This window comes from Oryctolagus cuniculus, chromosome 1 (genome assembly GCF_051225735.1).
Source record: "Oryctolagus cuniculus isolate XC-2025 breed Fujian yellow rabbit chromosome 1, ASM5122573v1, whole genome shotgun sequence".
NCBI lineage: Eukaryota > Metazoa > Chordata > Mammalia > Lagomorpha > Leporidae > Oryctolagus > Oryctolagus cuniculus.
Window position 1 is genome coordinate 231375987 of NC_142867.1, and position 18279 is coordinate 231394265.

Below are 18279 nucleotides of genomic sequence, written 5' to 3' on the forward strand. Positions count from 1 at the left end.
CCTTCTCTCCCATGTTACTTTGGCGTCACCTGTGGAGTTTCACGGAAACAGGTGTCAGGGTCAGTGAAGACCGTGTGCCGTCCTCGTTGTGCTGATCCCGGTGGAGTCACGGGTTTTCTCCAAACTTACCTTCTACCTCCACTTGCTGATAATGCCCCAGGGTTGTTGTTGTTTGACAGGCAGAGCGGACAGTGAGAGAGAGAGAGAGACAGAGAGAAAGGTCTTCCTTTGGCATTGGTTCACCCTCCAATGGCCGCCGCGGCCGGCGCACTGCGCTGATCCGAAGCCAGGAGCCAGGTGCTTCTCCTGGTCTCCAGTGGGGTGCAGGGCCCAAGCACTTGGGCCATCCTCCACTACCTTCCTGGGCCACAGCAGAGAGCTGGCCTGGAAGAGGGGCAACCGGGACAGAATCCGGCGCCCCGACCAGGACTAGAACCCGGTGTGCTGGCGCCGCAAGGCGGAGGATTAGCCTATTGAGCCACGGTGCCGGCGATGCCCCAGTCTTTAACACCAGCTGAGGGCATTCTTCCAAGCTCTGCAGTTCCTCCATCTACCAGCTCCATAATCACCCCTGGATGTCTTTTCCCATCACAATCTTAAAATAACCAAAAATAGAGCTGATATTCTCAGTTCTCCCTCAGAATATCTCTGTATCAGTGTGTTTGCTTAACCTAAATGGCTAGGAGTTATCCGTGCTTCTTTTCTGTCCACCCCGTGCCCCTCTCCAGGTCATCAGTCAGCCCTGGTGGCTCTCCCTCCTGCAGCTTTATCAAATCCATCCACTTCTCACCTTCCCTCCCTGCCCCCCCAGTCACGCGTGGCCTGTTGCCGACGCCTCGGGACCTCCTCCCTGCCTTTCTGTGCCTGCCCCCTCCATCTCAAGACTACAGCACAGCTGATTCCCTCCCTACCTTCCTTGGCTTTCCAGTGCCCTTCCGATAATGCCATGCTCCTCATCAAGGACCCTAACCTCAAGGACCCTGCCTCTCACCTCAGCTCAGGCTATCCTCAGTTCCAACAATGTCACGTTCTTTTTTCTTACTCCATTGTGCACCTTTAGGCTTGTTCCTCCTCCTACCCCTGCCCTTGGCTGGCTTCCTGTTTGAGGGGCTGTCCACACCTTATTTATTTCTGCCCCTAGGAGAAGCTGCAGTTGCTCCTCTTGTTCAGAGGCTGCTTCCCTCCCTGGAGTGTCAGCCCTGTGGGAGCTGAGCAGATCTGACGTTGGTCATCCCCAGTGGGCAGTACAGTGACCAGTGAACCGTGGTCACTCAACAGACGCTTATTTTGAATGAGACAGTAAATACATGAATACGTATTTTCCATTGCATTCTTTCTTTTTTGAAAAATTTTATTTATTTGAGAAAAAGAGGGAGCTCCCATCTGCTGGTTCACTCCCAAAATGCCTTGTGACAGCCAGGACAGGGCACGGGCTGAAGCTTCAAGCCAGGAACTCAATCCAGGTTTCTCACGTGGGGGGGCAGGGACCCTAGTACTTGAACCGTCACTGCTGCCTCCCCAGATGTGTTAGCAGGAAGCTGGAATCAGGAACTGGAGCCAGGACTTGAGTGGGACAGGAGTATCTTAACAGCTAGGCCGAACACCGGCCCCCTGCCTTATTTCTAATGGATGCGTAGTATCCCATTGTATAAAGGTAACTTAATTTACTTAACCTTTGTCTTGTTGATGGATATATTTGTTTCCAATGTTTCACCACACTCTAAGGGAGGAAGTAATTTAAATGAATGTCAGGAATATGGTTGACCAAACTGTGGACCATTACAAAGGCATTTAAAATCACAGGAAGCACTTTGGGTTAACATGAGGAAACGAATATTTTAAATGAAAAAAAGCATGATATAAAATCACATTTGCAGCCTGTTATTAATAACATAAAAGTATGTGGAAAAGTTAGTAAGAAATGAGCTAAATTATGCATTTAAAGCTGGCAGGATTACAGATGATTTTTTCTTTTTGATTGTTTTTAAGTATACAAGTAATACATGGTATTTTTTTGTTTATACTTTGTGTTTTCCAAGCTTACTGCAGTGACTGTATTTTTTTAATAATGAAGGAAAAAGTTCTCAAAAACTTCAGAACACCTTTTAAAAATGTTTATTTTTATCTGCTTGAAAGGGAGAGAGAGAAATCGAGAAAGATCGATCGTCCATCCACTGGTTCTCTTCCCAAATGCCTACACCAGCTGGGGCTGCGCCAGGCCAAAACCAGAACTCCATCTAGGTCTTCAGTGTGGGTGGCAGGGGCCCAAGCACTTGAGCCATCTTCTGTGCCTCCCAGCATGCATTGGCAGGGGGCTGGGTCAGCAGTGGAGTAACCAGGCTCCAACCTGATGTGGGATAGGAGTTTCCCAAGCGGTGGTTTGACTGGCTGCACACAGCGCTCACTCCCAGAACATGTGTGACACACAAGACACTGAAGATCACTGCAGACGGGCAAAGGCAGAGCGAGGAGGCTTCATGCCCTGGAGAAAGATGGAACTTCTTGCCGATGGCCACTCCGGCCGTGGGCCACTCCCGGTTTGTGTTTTGCTGGTTTAGAGTGGCAGGTGGGGTATTCCCTAGGAAGCCTCCGTGGCTGGTTGGGTGTGTGCTTGTGTGCGGCTGTGGTTATGAACTGGGGCTGCCCGAGTGGAGATCTGGGGAAGGGAGGGAGCCTTCCACAGGTGCGCCCAGGTGCTCCTCACACCCAGCGTGGCTGCCGGGGACCAGCCTGAGACCGTGTCACAGCCTTCCACTGACCTGACACCTGCGGCTCTCACACCCAAGACCTCCTGGGGGTCCGTAAGGTCAGAACTAGCTTCACGCTAGGTGCCACTTGCCGTTTTCACGGCCATGCTCTCGTGCGGGCTTTTCCAGCGGCCATGATTCCCAGCAGAGCTGCAAAGGCAGATCGGAGAGCCCCGCTGGCTTCTCTGAAGTCAGACTTCATATTGCAGACTTGGGGGATGGTGCCACTCTTTCCCCTAAATTCTCTATTGGGGAAAATATGGGTATTTTCCATTAAAATACCGCTGATGTTAACATACAGTGGGCTTATTTTTATTTTAAATGAATTTCATTAATTTGATGTCTCCATTTAATTTGTGGTATGGTGAATGTTCATAGATATTTACCCTCATGAATGCGTACTCTTTTGTGTATTAATTTTTGAAGTATGAATAAGTCCTGAGACTAAAATATTTGAGAACCACTGAACTACAGAAATGGGAACAGGGGCTAGAGCTGTAGCATAGTGGGTAAAACCACTGCCTGTAGTGCTGGTATCCAGTATGTACGCCAGTTTGAGTCCTGGTTGCTCCACTTCTGATCCAGCTCCCTGCCAATGTGCTTGGGATAGCAGCAGCAGATGGCCCAAGTCCTTGGGCCCCTACAACCGTGTAGGAAACCTAGAAGAAGCTCCTGGCTCCTGGCTTCAGATCAACCCAGCTCTGGCCGTTGCAGACAATTAGGAAGTGAACCAGCCGATAGAAGATTCTCTCTTTCTCTCTCTCTCTCTCTCTCTCTCTGCCTTTCAAATAATAAATATTTGAAACAAAATGTGAAGAGAACTATTTTATGGTGAGTTGACTGTGGCTCAGTCAACAGATTGGTTGAAATAAAGTGTAGGGGAAGTGGCCTGGTCTAATAGACAAGTATGGAAGCCATTGAAACACTGAACTCACCTGTCTTCCTCTCCCTCCCCTTCCCGTCTTCCTTCCTCCCTCCTCCTTCCCTCCCTCCCTCTCCCTCCCTCCCTCCTCCCTTCCCCCTCCCACTCTCCCCCTCCTTCCCTCCCTCCTTCCTCTTTTCCTCCTTTCTCTTTTTTAGAGATCATGCATGATGTGATCAAGAAGGTGAAGAAGAAGGGGGAGTGGAAGGTGAGTGGCCAAGGATAACCAGTGGGGAGTGACCCTAAAGGTGAGTGTTTGTCGGGACACAGACGGAAGCAGAGCTGGAGGAGAGGCGTCAGGCAGGGTTGAGGGCTTCGCTGTGTCCAGAGAGTGTTAAAAAGCTCCTGGACTGGAGAAAGTTACTCTGCTCTGCCTCTCATTTAAATGATCTTGGTTAAGAATTCTCTTGACCAAAAGCTTATCTTAAAGTTCACTGGTCAGGCAGAGTGACTTCAACCAGCACTTACCTGGCACCCATTAGTAAAGCGGGTAGAAGTAACTGTTCTGCTCGCTGTGAGAGAAGACAGAGACCCTTCTTTGTGGCGTAGAGTACCTTCCTGGGGCCTGTGCAGCAGTGTGAGAAACCTTGTCATCTGTCTACCCCCATCTGCTGAGAACTGTGGCAGCAACTCACAAGCAAGTTAGCTGTGTACTCATTTAGGAGGGAGGCAGTCGGACTGATGGTGGCCCGGGGACACACGGTCTCCTGGGCGTGAATTCAGCACTTTGCAGGTCGCTGGTTGTCTAGGCAGGAGAGCGAGCAGTTTCACTGGGGCTTCCTCACGTGTTGCTGAAGGGACTATACCAGCCACTTCTGCTCTCAGATTTCCCTGCAGTCAGGAGCCCATATGTTTTCGAGTTCCTTGTGCCTGGGAACCATAGCTAATCCACACAGGAGCATTGGGAAGCTTCACTCCTGGCCTTGTAAGATTGCGTTTCGGCCAGCGTTGGTATCCCTACCACCCAGAAGGGAGACCTCTGGTACGAGCTCTCTTTCCCTTTTCCTTTCCTTTCTCTCTCTCAGATTGAATTATTTGAAATGTAGAGTGATGGGAGTGTGGGGGAGAGGGAGAGAAAGAGAGAGACATATTCCACCCTCTGGTTCGCTCAACCCACCCTCTGGGCCAGGCTCAAGCCAGGAGCTCCTTCATGGGTGGCAGGGGCCCAGGTACTCGAGCGTCTTCTGTTGCCTTCCCAAGTGCACCAGCAGGAAGCTGAGTCAAAGTGGAGTAGCTGGGGTTTGAACCGGCACTCCAGTATGGGATGCTGCCCTTGCAAACGGCAGTTAACCCGCTGCACTACAATATCAGTTTCCTTTTCTTTTTTCTTAGTATTTTGAGAGGCTGAGAGGCAGACAGATGTCTTCTGTTTGCAGTTTCACTCCCCAAGGGCCTACCATGGCTGGGGCCGGGCAGGGCCAAAGCCAGGAGCCTGGAATTCAGTCTGGGTCTCCCGTGTGAGTGGCAGGAACCTGCTGCCTCTCAGGGGCTGCTCCAGGAAGCTGACGGCAGGAGCAGAGCTGGATCTCTGCTCTCCAGCTCAGGTACTCTGATGTGGGACACGGCGTCTAAGCTGCAGTGCCAACACCTGCCCCTCTGGCAGGAGCTCGCTGCGTATCTTCCTCTCATGCGCTTCCCAGCAGTGACAGATTTGTGGACGTGCAAATTTTAAACTGATGTCGCGGTAGCTGGCATTCAGAATGAGAACCAACTGGCTCTTGTACTGCAGCAGAGAGCTTTCTGGTGCACACCCACTGCACAGTGCGTCTAGCGTCCATTGCTTCCCTATCGTTTATCTCGTTCATTAAAGAAGGAGAAGTGGCCTTGTTTAACTGCTGTCTTCCTCCCTCTACTGAGTGCTGGATGGAGATAGGAAAGGCTAGCTAAAGCATTGCACATGTGAGACTTGTAGGCCAGTTCTGGAAGGTTCTAGCTCTGCCAACATGAACCAAGGTTATGATGGTCCCGGGTGATGTGTGTGCTGATGAAGCTGCACGAAGCCCTCACAGGCCATCCATGTGTGTGGACACTGGTGTTCATTCTCCTTTTTTAAAAATTCATTAGGTAAGATTTATTTATTTATTTGAAAGGCAGAGTTAGAGAGAGAGCATAGGCAGAGGCAGAGAGAGAGAGAAGTCTTCCTTCCACTGGTTCACTTTCCAATGGCCACAGTGGCTGGGGTTGGACCAGACTGAAGCCAGGAGACAGAAGCTTCTTCCATGTCTCCCACAAAGGTACAGAGACCCAAGCCCTTGGGCTATCCTTCATTGCTTTCTCAGGCATATTAGCAGGGAGCTGGATCAGAAGTGGAGCAACTAGGATGCGAACCAGCATTCTTATGGGATACTGGCATCTCAGGCAGTGGCTTAACCTGCTACCCCACAGCACTGACCCCCCTCTCCCTTTGACAGTAGGTTTATGCTCTGAAAAAATACTCACTGATGTGAATCTCTCTGAGTGTTGGTGCCATGGTTGCATTTTCTATGGGTACCTATGTTTTCATGAAAAATAAAAACTAATATTTTTAAAGATGTATTTATTTATTATTTGAAAGGCAGAGTTAAAGTAGAGAGAGGCAGAGAGAGAGAGAGAGAGAGAGGTCTTCCATCTGCCAGTTCACTCCCCAAATGGCCAAAATGGCTAGAGCTGGGCCTGTAAAGCCAGGAGCCAGGAGCTTCTGGGTCTCCCATGTGGGTGCAGGGGCCCAAGGACTTGGACCATCTTCCACTACTTTCCCAGGCCATAGCAGAGAGTGGGATCGCAAGTGGAGCAGCCGGGACTAGAACCGGTGCCCATATGGGATGCTGGTGCTGCAGGCAGCAACTTTACAAGCTATTCCGCAGCGCTGGCCCCAAGTTTATAAAATTGAGTCAGTGAGAGGGACCTCTGAGTCCTAGAAGGTTGGGTGTAGATGCAGCGGTAAAAGCAGATATGTATTTCAGCTGACTTCCGGTCCGTAGGAAACACTTCTTCTCCAGCATTCTGTTTCTGGAGGTCTGAAGTCGGCACGTAGCCGACGAGGAGCGCTCACGGTGGTGCCCCGTGCCCTGGACTGCTCTTTCCTTCCAGGTGTTGGTGGTGGATCAGCTGAGTATGAGGATGCTGTCCTCCTGCTGCAAGATGACGGACATCATGACAGAGGGCATAACCAGTGAGTGCGGCGTTCTCTGTGCTTCGTTGTTTGCGCCTTCTCTCTGGAGCGCTCTACTCTTTCCTTATTAGTCTTCTGCCTGTATAGTATTGAGCTCCTGAGGGAGCTGGATCCCTAGCACAAGTCTAGTGCTAGGTGCTCATTAAATATCTGTAGAGAAATGCCTAAAGCAGGATTAAATCAAGAAAAATGGGCAGACCACCCAACAGAAAAAGGACCTGAACAGGCACTTGACAAAGGAGGAAATCTAAACAGCCAATAAGTACGTGAAAATGCCCACCCTCATTAGTGGTCAGGAAAATGCCATTCAAACCAGAGAGAGAGACCACTTACTGTTTTAACTTGACAGATTTAGAACACTGAAACTCTGGGAATGCCAAGTGCCGATGAGGATGGAGAAAGCGCCTATGTGACAGAATGTCCGTTGGTACAACTACCTTGAAAAACAATTGGCGTGTCCAGTGAGCCAGCAGATCTGAGCTCCGGCGTGTGCATGCAGGAGGCGTGTGCAGGAGCGCTCCCAGGGTGTTCCTGGGAGCCCCAGATGGGCAGTAACCCAAGTGTCAGGGAAAAATAGTGAAACCAGCCGTGGTGTAGTTACAGCAGAGTGCAGAATGGCAAAGTGGACGAACCCAGCTCTCAACAGCAGCATAGATCTGATTGACACAGTGCTGAGCCAAAGGGGCACTTAGAGCCCGCTTCCCCACGACAGGGTCGAAGCCCGGAAGGCTCTACAGAATGCTGGAATTCAGACGCAGGTGGGAACCCCGGAGCGGTGCTCGCCGCTCCGGGCAGGAAGGTGGGTCTCCTTGGAGGGAAGGCAGTTGTGGCAGCACACGGCGCGGTCCTGGCCGGGTCTCTTTCTCAGCTGGAGTGTGCTTACACAGACGTGTGCAATAGAGTTCTTTCTACGTTTATCTTTCATTCACTCTTTGGAGTGTGTGTTATAATTCCGGGGTTGTTGGCGGACCAGTAAGTTGAACTTTGTCTCAAAAGCTGCTCTTTCCAACCGAGCAGCTGGTATAACCCTGAAGGAAACCAGAAGTCCACGGTTTCCTTAACAAAGTATGATTTCATCTCGGAGCTGTTGAGAAGAGCGCTGTATACAGAGGGTGTGTTTGGGATGTTTTCATGTGATACCCAAAGGAAAATGACAAAATCCTCCCATTTTAATAAGGAAACTCAGCATGGAAATTCTGAGGGAAGTGGGGTTTTCAGGACAGGTGAGAGCCATTCCTGGCAGAATGAAGTAGCATTTTCCCTGTTGTCTCACGCTGGAGAAGGGATTTACTTAGGCCAAACTGGGCAGGAACACTCAGTGTGACCCGACGGCAGGCTTTCTGACACCTTGGGCACAGCGAGACGGTGGACGCACTGCTGAAGTGGGAACTGTGAGGGCGGTGACTCTTCTCCCTGACTGTGGATCTTTATCCATGCTGGTCTCCAGGTAGCCTGTGTTGTGCCGGGTTGTGTGATTGCCAGCGTGTTTCCTTATTCACGGTGGACTGTTTTATTGTCTAGTTGTGGAAGATATCAACAAGCGCAGGGAGCCCCTCCCCAGCCTGGAGGCCGTGTACCTCATCACTCCGTCCGAGAAGGTAACCCTCCCCACGGGCAGAGCCGGCACTCAGGTTCAGTGTGCCGACGTGGCGTCTCCGTGGCGCACTGCCTGCCGTTTCTGGGTTAAGCACTCACGTAGCACTCTGTAAGCTCGCACCCCACAGGTGGGGCGTTTGTACAGGGAGAGGTGGAGAGTGCATTAAGCTTTATGACGTGCAGCAGCTGTGCAGAAAGCCAGAGCTGGCGTCTGTGGCCCCGGCTGCCTCTCCAGGTGGGAGATCCACTTACTGCATTAGCGACCCTCCTCCAGACTCCGGTACCCGAGGCCCTCGAGGCCCTCGGGTTTGTCTTGTCAGTGTCCAGACTCACCTAGGAAATGAATCTCCTGGAGGGTTTATGACCAACTTCCTTTTCTGTGGGTCTCAGGGACCTGTCTCAGTGGCTCCAGAGGGCTGCTGACGCCGGCACTCTGGACGGAGCTGCGGAAGCTCTTGTTCATGGGAACTCTGAGGCAGTCCTCGTGTAGAGTCGTGAGGACCAGGCTGTGGCGGAACGCGTGTGTGAGAGAGAGCGCCTCCCTGTGCGGTGGCTGGAAGGCGGCCAGGGCTTACCCCAGTTCAGATGCAGGGCCCGCGGCCTCTGGAACTGGACTCAGCCCCCCTCTTCTCCCTGTCTGCAGTCCGTCCACTCTCTCATCAGTGACTTCAAGGACCCACCGACTGCCAAGTACCGGGCGGCGCACGTGTTCTTCACCGACTGTGAGTACAGCGTGTGCTGCCCGGCCGCTGGGCCAGGTCGGCTGACCCACACCCAGGCAGGGCGGTGGGGAGAGGTGGCTCGTGCCATGCTTGTCCCATCCTTCACTCTCTCTCGAGAAGTCGTGTACCAGACAAGAGTAAGTGCACTTAAATGCAAACCTAGTAGACACGCGTGCAGCCCTTCCTGGGGAGAGATGGCCCAGCAAGCACCTCTGGGACCGAGGGCTGAGTGCTGGGGAGGACTCTCCTGAAGCTACTGGTGTTCCGTCAGAAGTCACGGTGCTCTGTGGCGTGTGGCCGTCATTGCTCAGCTGCAAAGATACTCCTGTCCGTGGTTTTTCTATTAAAACCTTAGACGCTGCCCTGGAATTTATTTTATTTTGTGGGGTTGTGTGCACTGATCCTAGGGGAGAAGCAGATGAGCAGAGCTGGTGAGAAAACCAACAAGAACTCACCCAGCCCTCATCTCTTGCGGTGTTTATGTTAAAGGCTTTTCCTTATCCCCTCGTAATCTTTTCTGTTTTTTTCTTTGGTATCTCAGCCTGTCGCCCTTTTCTTCTCCATGATGTGTGGAGGGCCTTACAGGTGGTTTTGAATTCGTTTCATACCCTTTAGGTATGGAGTATCTTAGGATGGGGTAAACTATTTGTCTTAAAAACATGAGCATATCAGGAATCCGCTGGACACGTGCGGCTGCTGGGCGGAGCGGCAGAGGCAGGGAGCCGACGTCTTGTTGTCCTTGCAGCTTGTCCAGATGCCCTTTTTAATGAGCTGGTGAAGTCGCGAGCAGCCAAAGTCATCAAAACTCTGACGGAAATCAACATCGCGTTCCTCCCGTACGAGTCCCAGGTGAGGCCGAGCTGCGAGTTGTCTCAGGAACGCCGGGGTGGACCCTGTCCTGATCGCTGTCTCGTCAGTGTCCGTGGGGTCTGCCCGGCGCCCTGTCTTACTCTCGGCTGTTTCCCACTCTGTGCCTTTCTTCACGCATCCCCTCCCTGCTCCCACGTTCACGCCTGTGGCCGACTCCCCGAACAACCCAACAGGAGCCAGTCCAGAAAGAGCATGGGAGGAGAGGAGGGAAGGGATCAGAGCGCCCCATCTGCTGCCGAGAGCCTGTGTTTCTGTGGAGATAACCTCAGCCTGTCACGTGCCAGGGAACAGATGGTGGCCTTCGTCATTAGCCGTTAACCCTTCAGGTGCCAAGGGCCACAGCACCAAACCTCTGCCCTGGGGAAAAACCAAAGCTGTTAGCCAGGAAAGGCGAAGCAGATTGCGGGAGAACATGCGGAATTTATCCCAGCACTCCAGACGTGTTCCAACGTCTTCCAGCAAACACAACGGGATGTCCTGCGTTTTGCGGAGATAAAGGCTGACCGGGGCACGCTGGGTTTTTGTGGCTCGGCTTGTAGACCAGGCAGTGCCCTGTTCTGATTAGGGAGGCTCGGTGAGCACACAGCAGCCTGAAGCCCGTTTCCTGCTTGAGGGCAGGCATGCTTTTTCCTTCTGTGTGAGTCCATCACCACTTGGATGAATAAAAATATGCTTAGTGTATTCAACCAGATTACGTTTCCAAATATTAAAAAGCTAATAAACTCTTTTAGAAAGCTCAAGTCGATTAGAAGACCAAGGTAGTTTACGTACATGAGGACTTGGAGAGAATAGTGGTGGCTGGGAGACTCAGCAGAGTTTTTTTTTTTTTTTCCTAAGATTTATTTATTTTATTGAAAAGGCCAAGTTACAGAGAGAGAGAGGTAGAGAAAGAAACTGAGAGGTCTTCCATCCACCTGGTTTACTCCCCAAACGGCTGCAACAGCTAAAGCTGGGTCTGTCCCAAACTAGGAGCCAAGAGCTTCTCCTGGGTCTCCCACGTGGGTGCAGGGACCCAAACACTTGGGCTGTCCTCTGCTGCTTTCCTAAGCCACAGCAGAGAGCTTGATGGGAAGTGGAGCAGCAGGGACTAGAACCACTGTCCATTTGGGATGCCGGCGCTGCCACAGCACCAGCCCCAATCTTTTTTTCTTTTTAAGGATTTATTTATTTATATATGTCAGAATTACAGAGGAAGAGAGCGAGAGAGAGATCTTCCATCTGCTGGTTCACTCCCCAAATGGCCACAGCTACTAGGGCTAGGCCAAGCCAAAGCCAGGAGCCAGGAGCTTCTTCCAGGTCTCCCACGGAGGTGCAGGGCTGGGAGGAGGGTCCTGCGGCTCGCGGCTCGCGGAGGCGGTGATGTCTGCGCAAGGGCTGGGAAAAGGCGGGTGTCCATCACCAGCAGGGGACTTCCAGTGAGGGAACTGCGTGAGGCTAGGGTATCTGAGGGACATTAGCAGAGAGTTGGATGGGAAATAGAGCAGCCAGGACTCGAATCAGTGCCCATATGGGATGCCAGTGCTGCAATGGTGGCTTAACCCACTGTACCACAGTGCTGGCCCCTAGACTCAGTAGTTTAAGAGGGAATTTTATGCTTTGAGAATCCTCCTAAAAAAAAGAAGAAGAAAACTTGGAACGTACTACTGTGGGTGAGATGTTATTCAGTCTGTAAAAGCTCCTTCGTTGCCCACAGTCATGAAGCAGTTTCCAGCTGATCCCTTGTTTATTAAAACTGAACTTATAATGGCCCATGTGGTGTTACACTACCCTGCTGTCCTCCTGGCCTCGTCCTTGTCCCTCAGATACCCTAGCCTCACGCAGTTCCCTCGCTGGAAGTCCCCTGCTGGTGATGGACGCCCACCTCTTCCCAGCCCTTGCGCAGACATCTCCGCCTCCGCGAGCCGCGAGCCGCAGGACCCTCCTCCCAGCCCTGCCGCATTTCCTTCCCCTGCTCCGTGACTTTCTCACGTGTTCACTGATTCTCAGTAGCATGCAAGACACTCTTTTTTTTTTTTTTTAAGATTTATTTATTTAGCCGGCGCCGCAGCTCACTAGGCTAATCCTCCGCCTAGTGGCGCCAGCACACCGGGTTCTAGTCCCGGTCGGGGTGCTGGATTCTGTCCTGGTTGCCCCTCTTCCAGTCCAGCTCTCTGCTGTGGCCCGGGAGTGCAGTGGAGGATGGCCCAAGTGCTTGGGCCCTGCACCACATGGGAGACCAGGAGAAGCACCTGGCTCCTGGCTACCGATCAGCGCGGTGCAGCCATTTGGGGGGTGAACCAACGGCAAAGGAAGACCTTTCTCTCTGTCTCTCTCTCACTGTGTCCACTCTGCCTGTCAAAAAATTAAAAAATTAAAAATTAAAAAAAAAAGATTTATTTATTTGAAAGAGTTACACAGAGCCAGAGAGAGATCTCCCATCTGTTGTTCACTCCTCAGATGACTGCAGCGGCCAGGGCTGGGTCAGGCTGAAGCCAGGAAACAGGAACTTCATCTGGTCTCCCGCATTGGTGCAGGGGCCCAAACCCTTGGGCCATCTTTGGCTGCTTTTCCTAGTCCATTAACAGGGAGCTGGATCAGAAGAGGAGCAGACAGCTGAACTGGTGCTCCAGGGAGATAGCACTGTTGTAGGTGGCACCGTTACCCACTTGCCACTACGCTGGCTCTGTGAGCCCTCTTCATTGTGTCAACTGTCTGCCTTCCCCTTCTAGTTTGCAAACTCCTCAGGGACGGGGTGTTTGGTCACTAATAGTGCCCAGCTATTTAGCGCAGTGCCGGCTGTAGTAGGCGCGCGGCACGCGTTTGTAGAATAGAGGAACACTCGCTCTGGGCTCGCTGCAGCTTCACCGCTCTGCGCGCACACGCCGTGCTTCTCCTCCTCCTCAGGTGTACTCCTTGGACTCTGCCGACTCCTTCCAAAGCTTCTACAGTCCCCACAAGGCTCAGATGAAAAACCCCATCCTGGAGCGCCTGGCAGAGCAGATTGCCACGCTGTGCGCCACCCTGAAGGAGTACCCGGCTGTGCGGTATCGGGGGTAAGCAGCGCAGCAGCCTGCCTCAGACGGCACCTGCATGAGGGGCTGTCCCGGAGCCCATCAGGAGGGGCTGTCCCGGAGCCATCGAGGAGGGGCTGTCCCGGAGCCATCGAGGAGGGGCTGTCCCGGAGCCCATCAGGAGGGGCTGTCCCCGAGGGTCCCGGCTTGAGGGTCTCTCACTGAAAATTCTCTTCCAGGAGTTTCGTTATCTTATAAATATTGCTTTTGTGAAATAGAGTATATATAGACAAGAGCATGAACGATAAATATATTCAGTTATTAGAAAACTAAAATGATTCCCTGTGTAACTGCAGCCCAGGTTTCCCTGTCTTTCTAGCCTTTAGGAGCGAAGTCCTTCGTTGCAGAGGTGTAGCAGAGTAAGGAGGAAAACAGAGTAATTCCTCCAAGGGCACCGTCCTCACGGTTAGGCACTCACTCGTCCGTTACTTGCTGTGTGCTGGGTGCTGGGGGACTTAAAGCTGATGACACAGCCCTGCCTGAGGCAGCTCCTGGCCGGGGGCAGGAGGCACTAAGCTGTGGATAGCCCAGAAGTGTGTGTACGGTACTGGCATCTGGAATACAGTGCTGCTGCCGGACAGGACAGGCCAAGTGCTGGGGCTCCTGGGCAGGCGGAGGTTCTGGGACAGCTTCAGGGTGGCAGTCACGTTGGAGCTGGGTCTTGAAGGGCAGGTTCAGATTTCAGCAGCCCTGTGAGGTGGGAGGTGGAGTGCGTGGACAGTCAGCTCCTGCAGTTGGAGTGAGCGAGTGCTTAGAGTTGGGAAAACCAAGGGCAGGTGCAAGGGTCAGTCTCTAGCACAGTGTATTTGTAGGGCCGTCATGGGGAGAGACAGAAGCGCTTCTGGAGGCCTCAGAGGTGAGGTTTGGGATTTTGTCCACTGTGGTTACCACTGGGTAACCTCTGGGGCACTGGGATGAGGGAGTGCGCGTGTGAGCTGAGGCGGGGGGAGGGGGGAAGCCAGCAGTGTGGAGGCTAAGCAGGGGCCACTGCAAGAGGGGCAGGGACAGGGGGGCAGGGAAAGCAGAAGCTGAGAGTGCACAGGTAGACTGCGTGCATCTCAGGAACCGTGAACAGAGCGGGTGGGCAGGAAGTGAGCTCGGCGGCGCCCACCATCCTCACTGCCCTCTGTCTGCTGGAACTTCCGGCCTTTGGAAAACATGTCCTTGTTGCTGCCCAGAGCCTGGCCTCCCAGTGTGTTGGCGTGGGCACGCTGGAGACGTAGCGGGTTCCATTCCAGGCCACCGTGGCAAAGCAGAGGTCACAGTGAAGCGAGTCACATAGAAGCTGTGCTTACGCTGTACTGTAGCCTGTGCCGTGTGCACCAGCACTGTGTCCAGAACACAGACAGCAGTGTACATCTCTGAACTAGAGAACAGCAAACGCGGCATGAAGTGAGGACAGCCGATGCCGCGGACCTTCAGGTTGTGAAACACACAGTGTGCAGGGACTGCCGTAAAGCAGAGCGCAGTGAAACGAGGTGTCCCTGGACCCCTGGCAGAAGCCGGTGGGAGTTCAGAGATGAGGCCCAGGTTGTGGCCCAGGAGCTGATGCCGGGACAGAGCTGCTGTGGTGCTGATGTTGGGAGGCAGGAGGCGGCCACAGTTCTGCACAGCTGGCAGAGCCCAGAGGTGCTGTCAGACTCGGCCCGGGGGAAGGGTTCCAAGGGTCTCACTTCTGTCCTTCCGGCTTTATTAGCCGAAATGCCACTCACCCGTGAGATAAACCCCACGGGAATCTGGATGGAAGGACATGAGAGTCACAGGGCCGGGCGCAGACAGGCTGACGCTGGGGAAGGATGAGTGCTGGAGTCCTCTGGGGGACCCTGGTTGTCTGCACCTGCTTGGCAGGGTCACTTCTTTTTCTGATTAAGTAATTTTAAAAAAAGGAAAAAGAAAATCATTTCTGTTTCAGGCATGTAGCCAAACACTTTATTTTCCCTTTTTCGTTAGACATGTGATCTATGAATATATTTTTGTTGTAAAAAAAAGTAACGTGGATGACACACACGTCTCCTACTCTCCCCACGGTGTCCTGGGTCGTTCAGGTGCTCAGCACGTTCACCTCTGTTGCTCCTTCTTTGTCAGGGAGTACAAGGACAATGCCTTGCTGGCTCAGCTAATCCAGGACAAGCTCGATGCCTACAAAGCTGATGACCCAACAATGGGGGAGGTAAGTCTGGGCCAGGACTGGTGACGCTGTTCATGTGACAGCCCCAGGCCAGCATGCTGAGTGCTGCTTTTCCTCGTAGCGGCCTCTGGTGAAATGCCCGAAGCCCTTGGGCAGGGCAGCAGGTGCGCTCAGCAGACCCAGGGTGGCCGACTTGTTTCTGTTTGGTAGAGCTTTCCCTGTTTCAGCACTGAGCGTATCCTGGGAAATCTTCAGTGCTGCCATGCAAAACCAGAAAGCCGACCTTGCTACAACCTCCAGCCCTTACTCCGACTTTATCGGTTTTATGTGTACTCTGTGTGTAAAGTTCTGTGCATACATTCATGTAGCCACCACTACATGCCATCACTGCCTCGGACTTAAAGCTCGAAGTCCTCGGTCAGGCATGCTGGGCGCTTGGTCACCCTGTAGCTGGACACAGGGGGTGCATTCCCACGTGAACTCACTTCAACCCCAGCCAGTTTCAGACCTGCTGCCAGAGACCCTCCTCATGAAATGGAAGCATTGGAGCCTCACATGGGATTTCCTGCTGTTAGCCTCAGTGCTATCTCGTAGATCCAGAGTTCATTTATTGCTGCCCCTTTTATAAGAGGGCCTCTGCTGGGTTGAGAATCCGAGTGCCTGTTTCCTACCAGGGCCCGGACAAGGCGCGCTCCCAGCTCCTGATCCTGGACCGCGGCTTTGACCCCAGCTCGCCTGTGCTTCACGAGCTGACCTTCCAGGCTATGAGTTACGACCTGCTGCCTATTGAGAATGACGTGTACAAGTGAGTACAAGGCCACAGGCTCGAAGGGACCGTGGCCCTGCAGGCAAACTCAGCCACTTCTAGAAGGACATTTGTCGTACACATGTTCCCGTGAACTCTGCTTCCCAGCTCACGTGGCATCTCCAGGCATGTCCCAGTTACAGGAGGACGGGAACTTCAGAGCTGTTGTCACAACTCGCAGTAGTCTGCTCTGTGTGTGCCTGTTCAGAGTTGATTAATAACACCAGTTTATGTAGAGTACAGTGCAATATTTTAACACACGTAAACAGACTTGAAACTTACTAATTATAGATCATGATATATAAAGTTGATTAACAAGAGTTTCTTCCTGAACTTTCTGTATAGTGGAGCTATTTTCTTCATTAAAAACATTTCTTTTGGAACAAGCATTTGGCCTAGCAGTTAAGACACCTCTTCCGACATCACAATACCTGATGTGTTAAATTCCCAACTCCAGCTCCTGACGCCAGCTTCCTGCTAATGCAGGCCCTGGGAGGCAGTGGTGGTGGCCCAAGTAGTTTTATCTCTCATAGTCACACGGGAGACCCAGATTGAGTTACTGACCCCTGGCTTTGACCCTGGCCCAATCCCACTTGTTGCACACATTTGGAGAATGAACCAGGAGATGGGAGATTCTCTCTCTCTCTCTCTCTCTCTCTCTCTCTCTCTCATAAGTACAATTTAAAACAAGCACTTTTTTGGTAACAGTCTTGAGAAACACAGCTTCTAAAAACTGATTTTTCTGTGTATGAAAGCATCACCTTCATGCCATTTTTAAAAAATATTTATTTGGAAGACAGAGAGATCTTCCACCTGCTGGTTCACTCCCCAGATATCCACAACAGCCGTCTCTGGGCCGAGAGCCGGGAACGCCATCCTGGTCTCCCACATCGATAGCAGGGCCCATCCACTGCCTTCTCAGGTGCATTAGCAGGAAGCAGGATGGGAAGCAGAATAGTTGGAACTTGAGCCAGTGCTCTGAGAAGGGCTGCCAGCGTTGCAAGTGGCAGCTTAACCCACTGTGCCACAACGCAGGTCCCCTCATGCATTTCTTTTATAACATGAATCCTGAAGATAGAGTGGTTTCAGAATGAAGCTTCTAAACCTATGCATGAATGTCTGCTCTTCTCTCCCTGCGGTACCTGGAACCCTGCTTCCTCCAGCTGTTCTTGACGTCGCCTGTAACAGTGAGCGGAGGGCCTGCTGCGTGCATCTGCCTCGAGCTGTTTAGGCCCCACACGCTTGGGGGGGTTGGGATCCAAGTCCTTCCGCAGAGTGTGACAGATCTGAGCTTTGACTTTCCCGTTAACTCTAAACCCACGTGCGACCTGACTCCATGCCCCAAACCGGGTAGAGCTCCTGTCAGCCAGCCCTACATATTTTAAAACAGAGCCCGAGGAGTTACAGCTGCGTGTGTGCCGTGCAGCCGACCTGAGCAAGTCACTCATGTGACCACTGGGAGCGGCTGTGTCAGCCCAGCAGTGATGGCACTGTGGGGACAGCGCTCAGCCTGAGCGGCTGTGTCAGCCCAGCAGTGATGGCACTGTGGGGACAGCACTCAGCCGAGTCTTCCCTCCCCAGGTACGAGACGAGCGGCATCGGAGAGGCGCGGGTGAAGGAGGTGCTCCTGGATGAGGACGACGACCTGTGGATCGCACTGCGCCACAAACACATCGCCGAGGTGTCCCAGTAAGAGCCCCCGCTCCCCAGGCGGGCTTTCTCCCCCCGGACACGGGGGACACCACCCAGGCAGGGGAAGGCACATCACCAAGGTGTCCCAGTAAGAGGCCCCGCTCCCCAGGCGGGCTTTCTCCCCCCGGACACGGGGGACACCACCCGGGCAGGGGAAGGCACATCACCCAGGTGTCCAGTAAGAGGCCCCCGCTCCCCAGGCGGGCTTTCTCCCCCCGGACACGGGGGACACCACCCGGGCAGGGGAAGGCACATCGCCCAGGTGTCCCAGTAAGAGGCCCCCGCTCCCCAGGCGGGCTTTCTCCCCACGGACACGGGGGACACCACCCGGGCAGGGGAAGGCACATCGCCGAGGTGTCCCAGTAAGAGGCCCCGCTCCCCCAGGCGGGCTTTCTCCCCACGGACACGGGGGACACCACCCGGGCAGGGGAAGGCACATCGCCAAGGTGTCCCAGTAAGAGCCCCCCGCTCCCCAGGCGGGCTTTCTCCCCACGGACACGGGGGACACCACCGGGCAGGGGAAGGCACATCGCCAAGGTGTCCCAGTAAGAGCCCCCCGCTCCCCAGGCGGGCTTTCTCCCCACGGACACGGGGGA

At 53.1% G+C, this 18279-nt stretch overlaps 1 protein-coding gene across 3 annotated transcripts in view; it reads left to right on the plus strand.

The window, feature by feature from the left end:
• The window catches only part of STXBP1 (syntaxin binding protein 1), a 64138-nt gene that overhangs the window by 24161 nt on the left and 21698 nt on the right, over positions 1-18279 (plus strand). For all 3 annotated transcript variants that reach the window (XM_070057125.2, XM_070057122.2, XM_070057127.2), the window contains exons 2-10: positions 3828-3877; positions 6739-6820; positions 8342-8418; positions 9060-9138; positions 9884-9987; positions 12892-13040; positions 15144-15228; positions 15861-15991; positions 17573-17680. In XM_070057125.2, coding sequence (XP_069913226.1) covers positions 3828-3877; positions 6739-6820; positions 8342-8418; positions 9060-9138; positions 9884-9987; positions 12892-13040; positions 15144-15228; positions 15861-15991; positions 17573-17680 — 865 coding nt within the window. The remainder of the gene's footprint in view (positions 1-3827; positions 3878-6738; positions 6821-8341; positions 8419-9059; positions 9139-9883; positions 9988-12891; positions 13041-15143; positions 15229-15860; positions 15992-17572; positions 17681-18279) is intronic.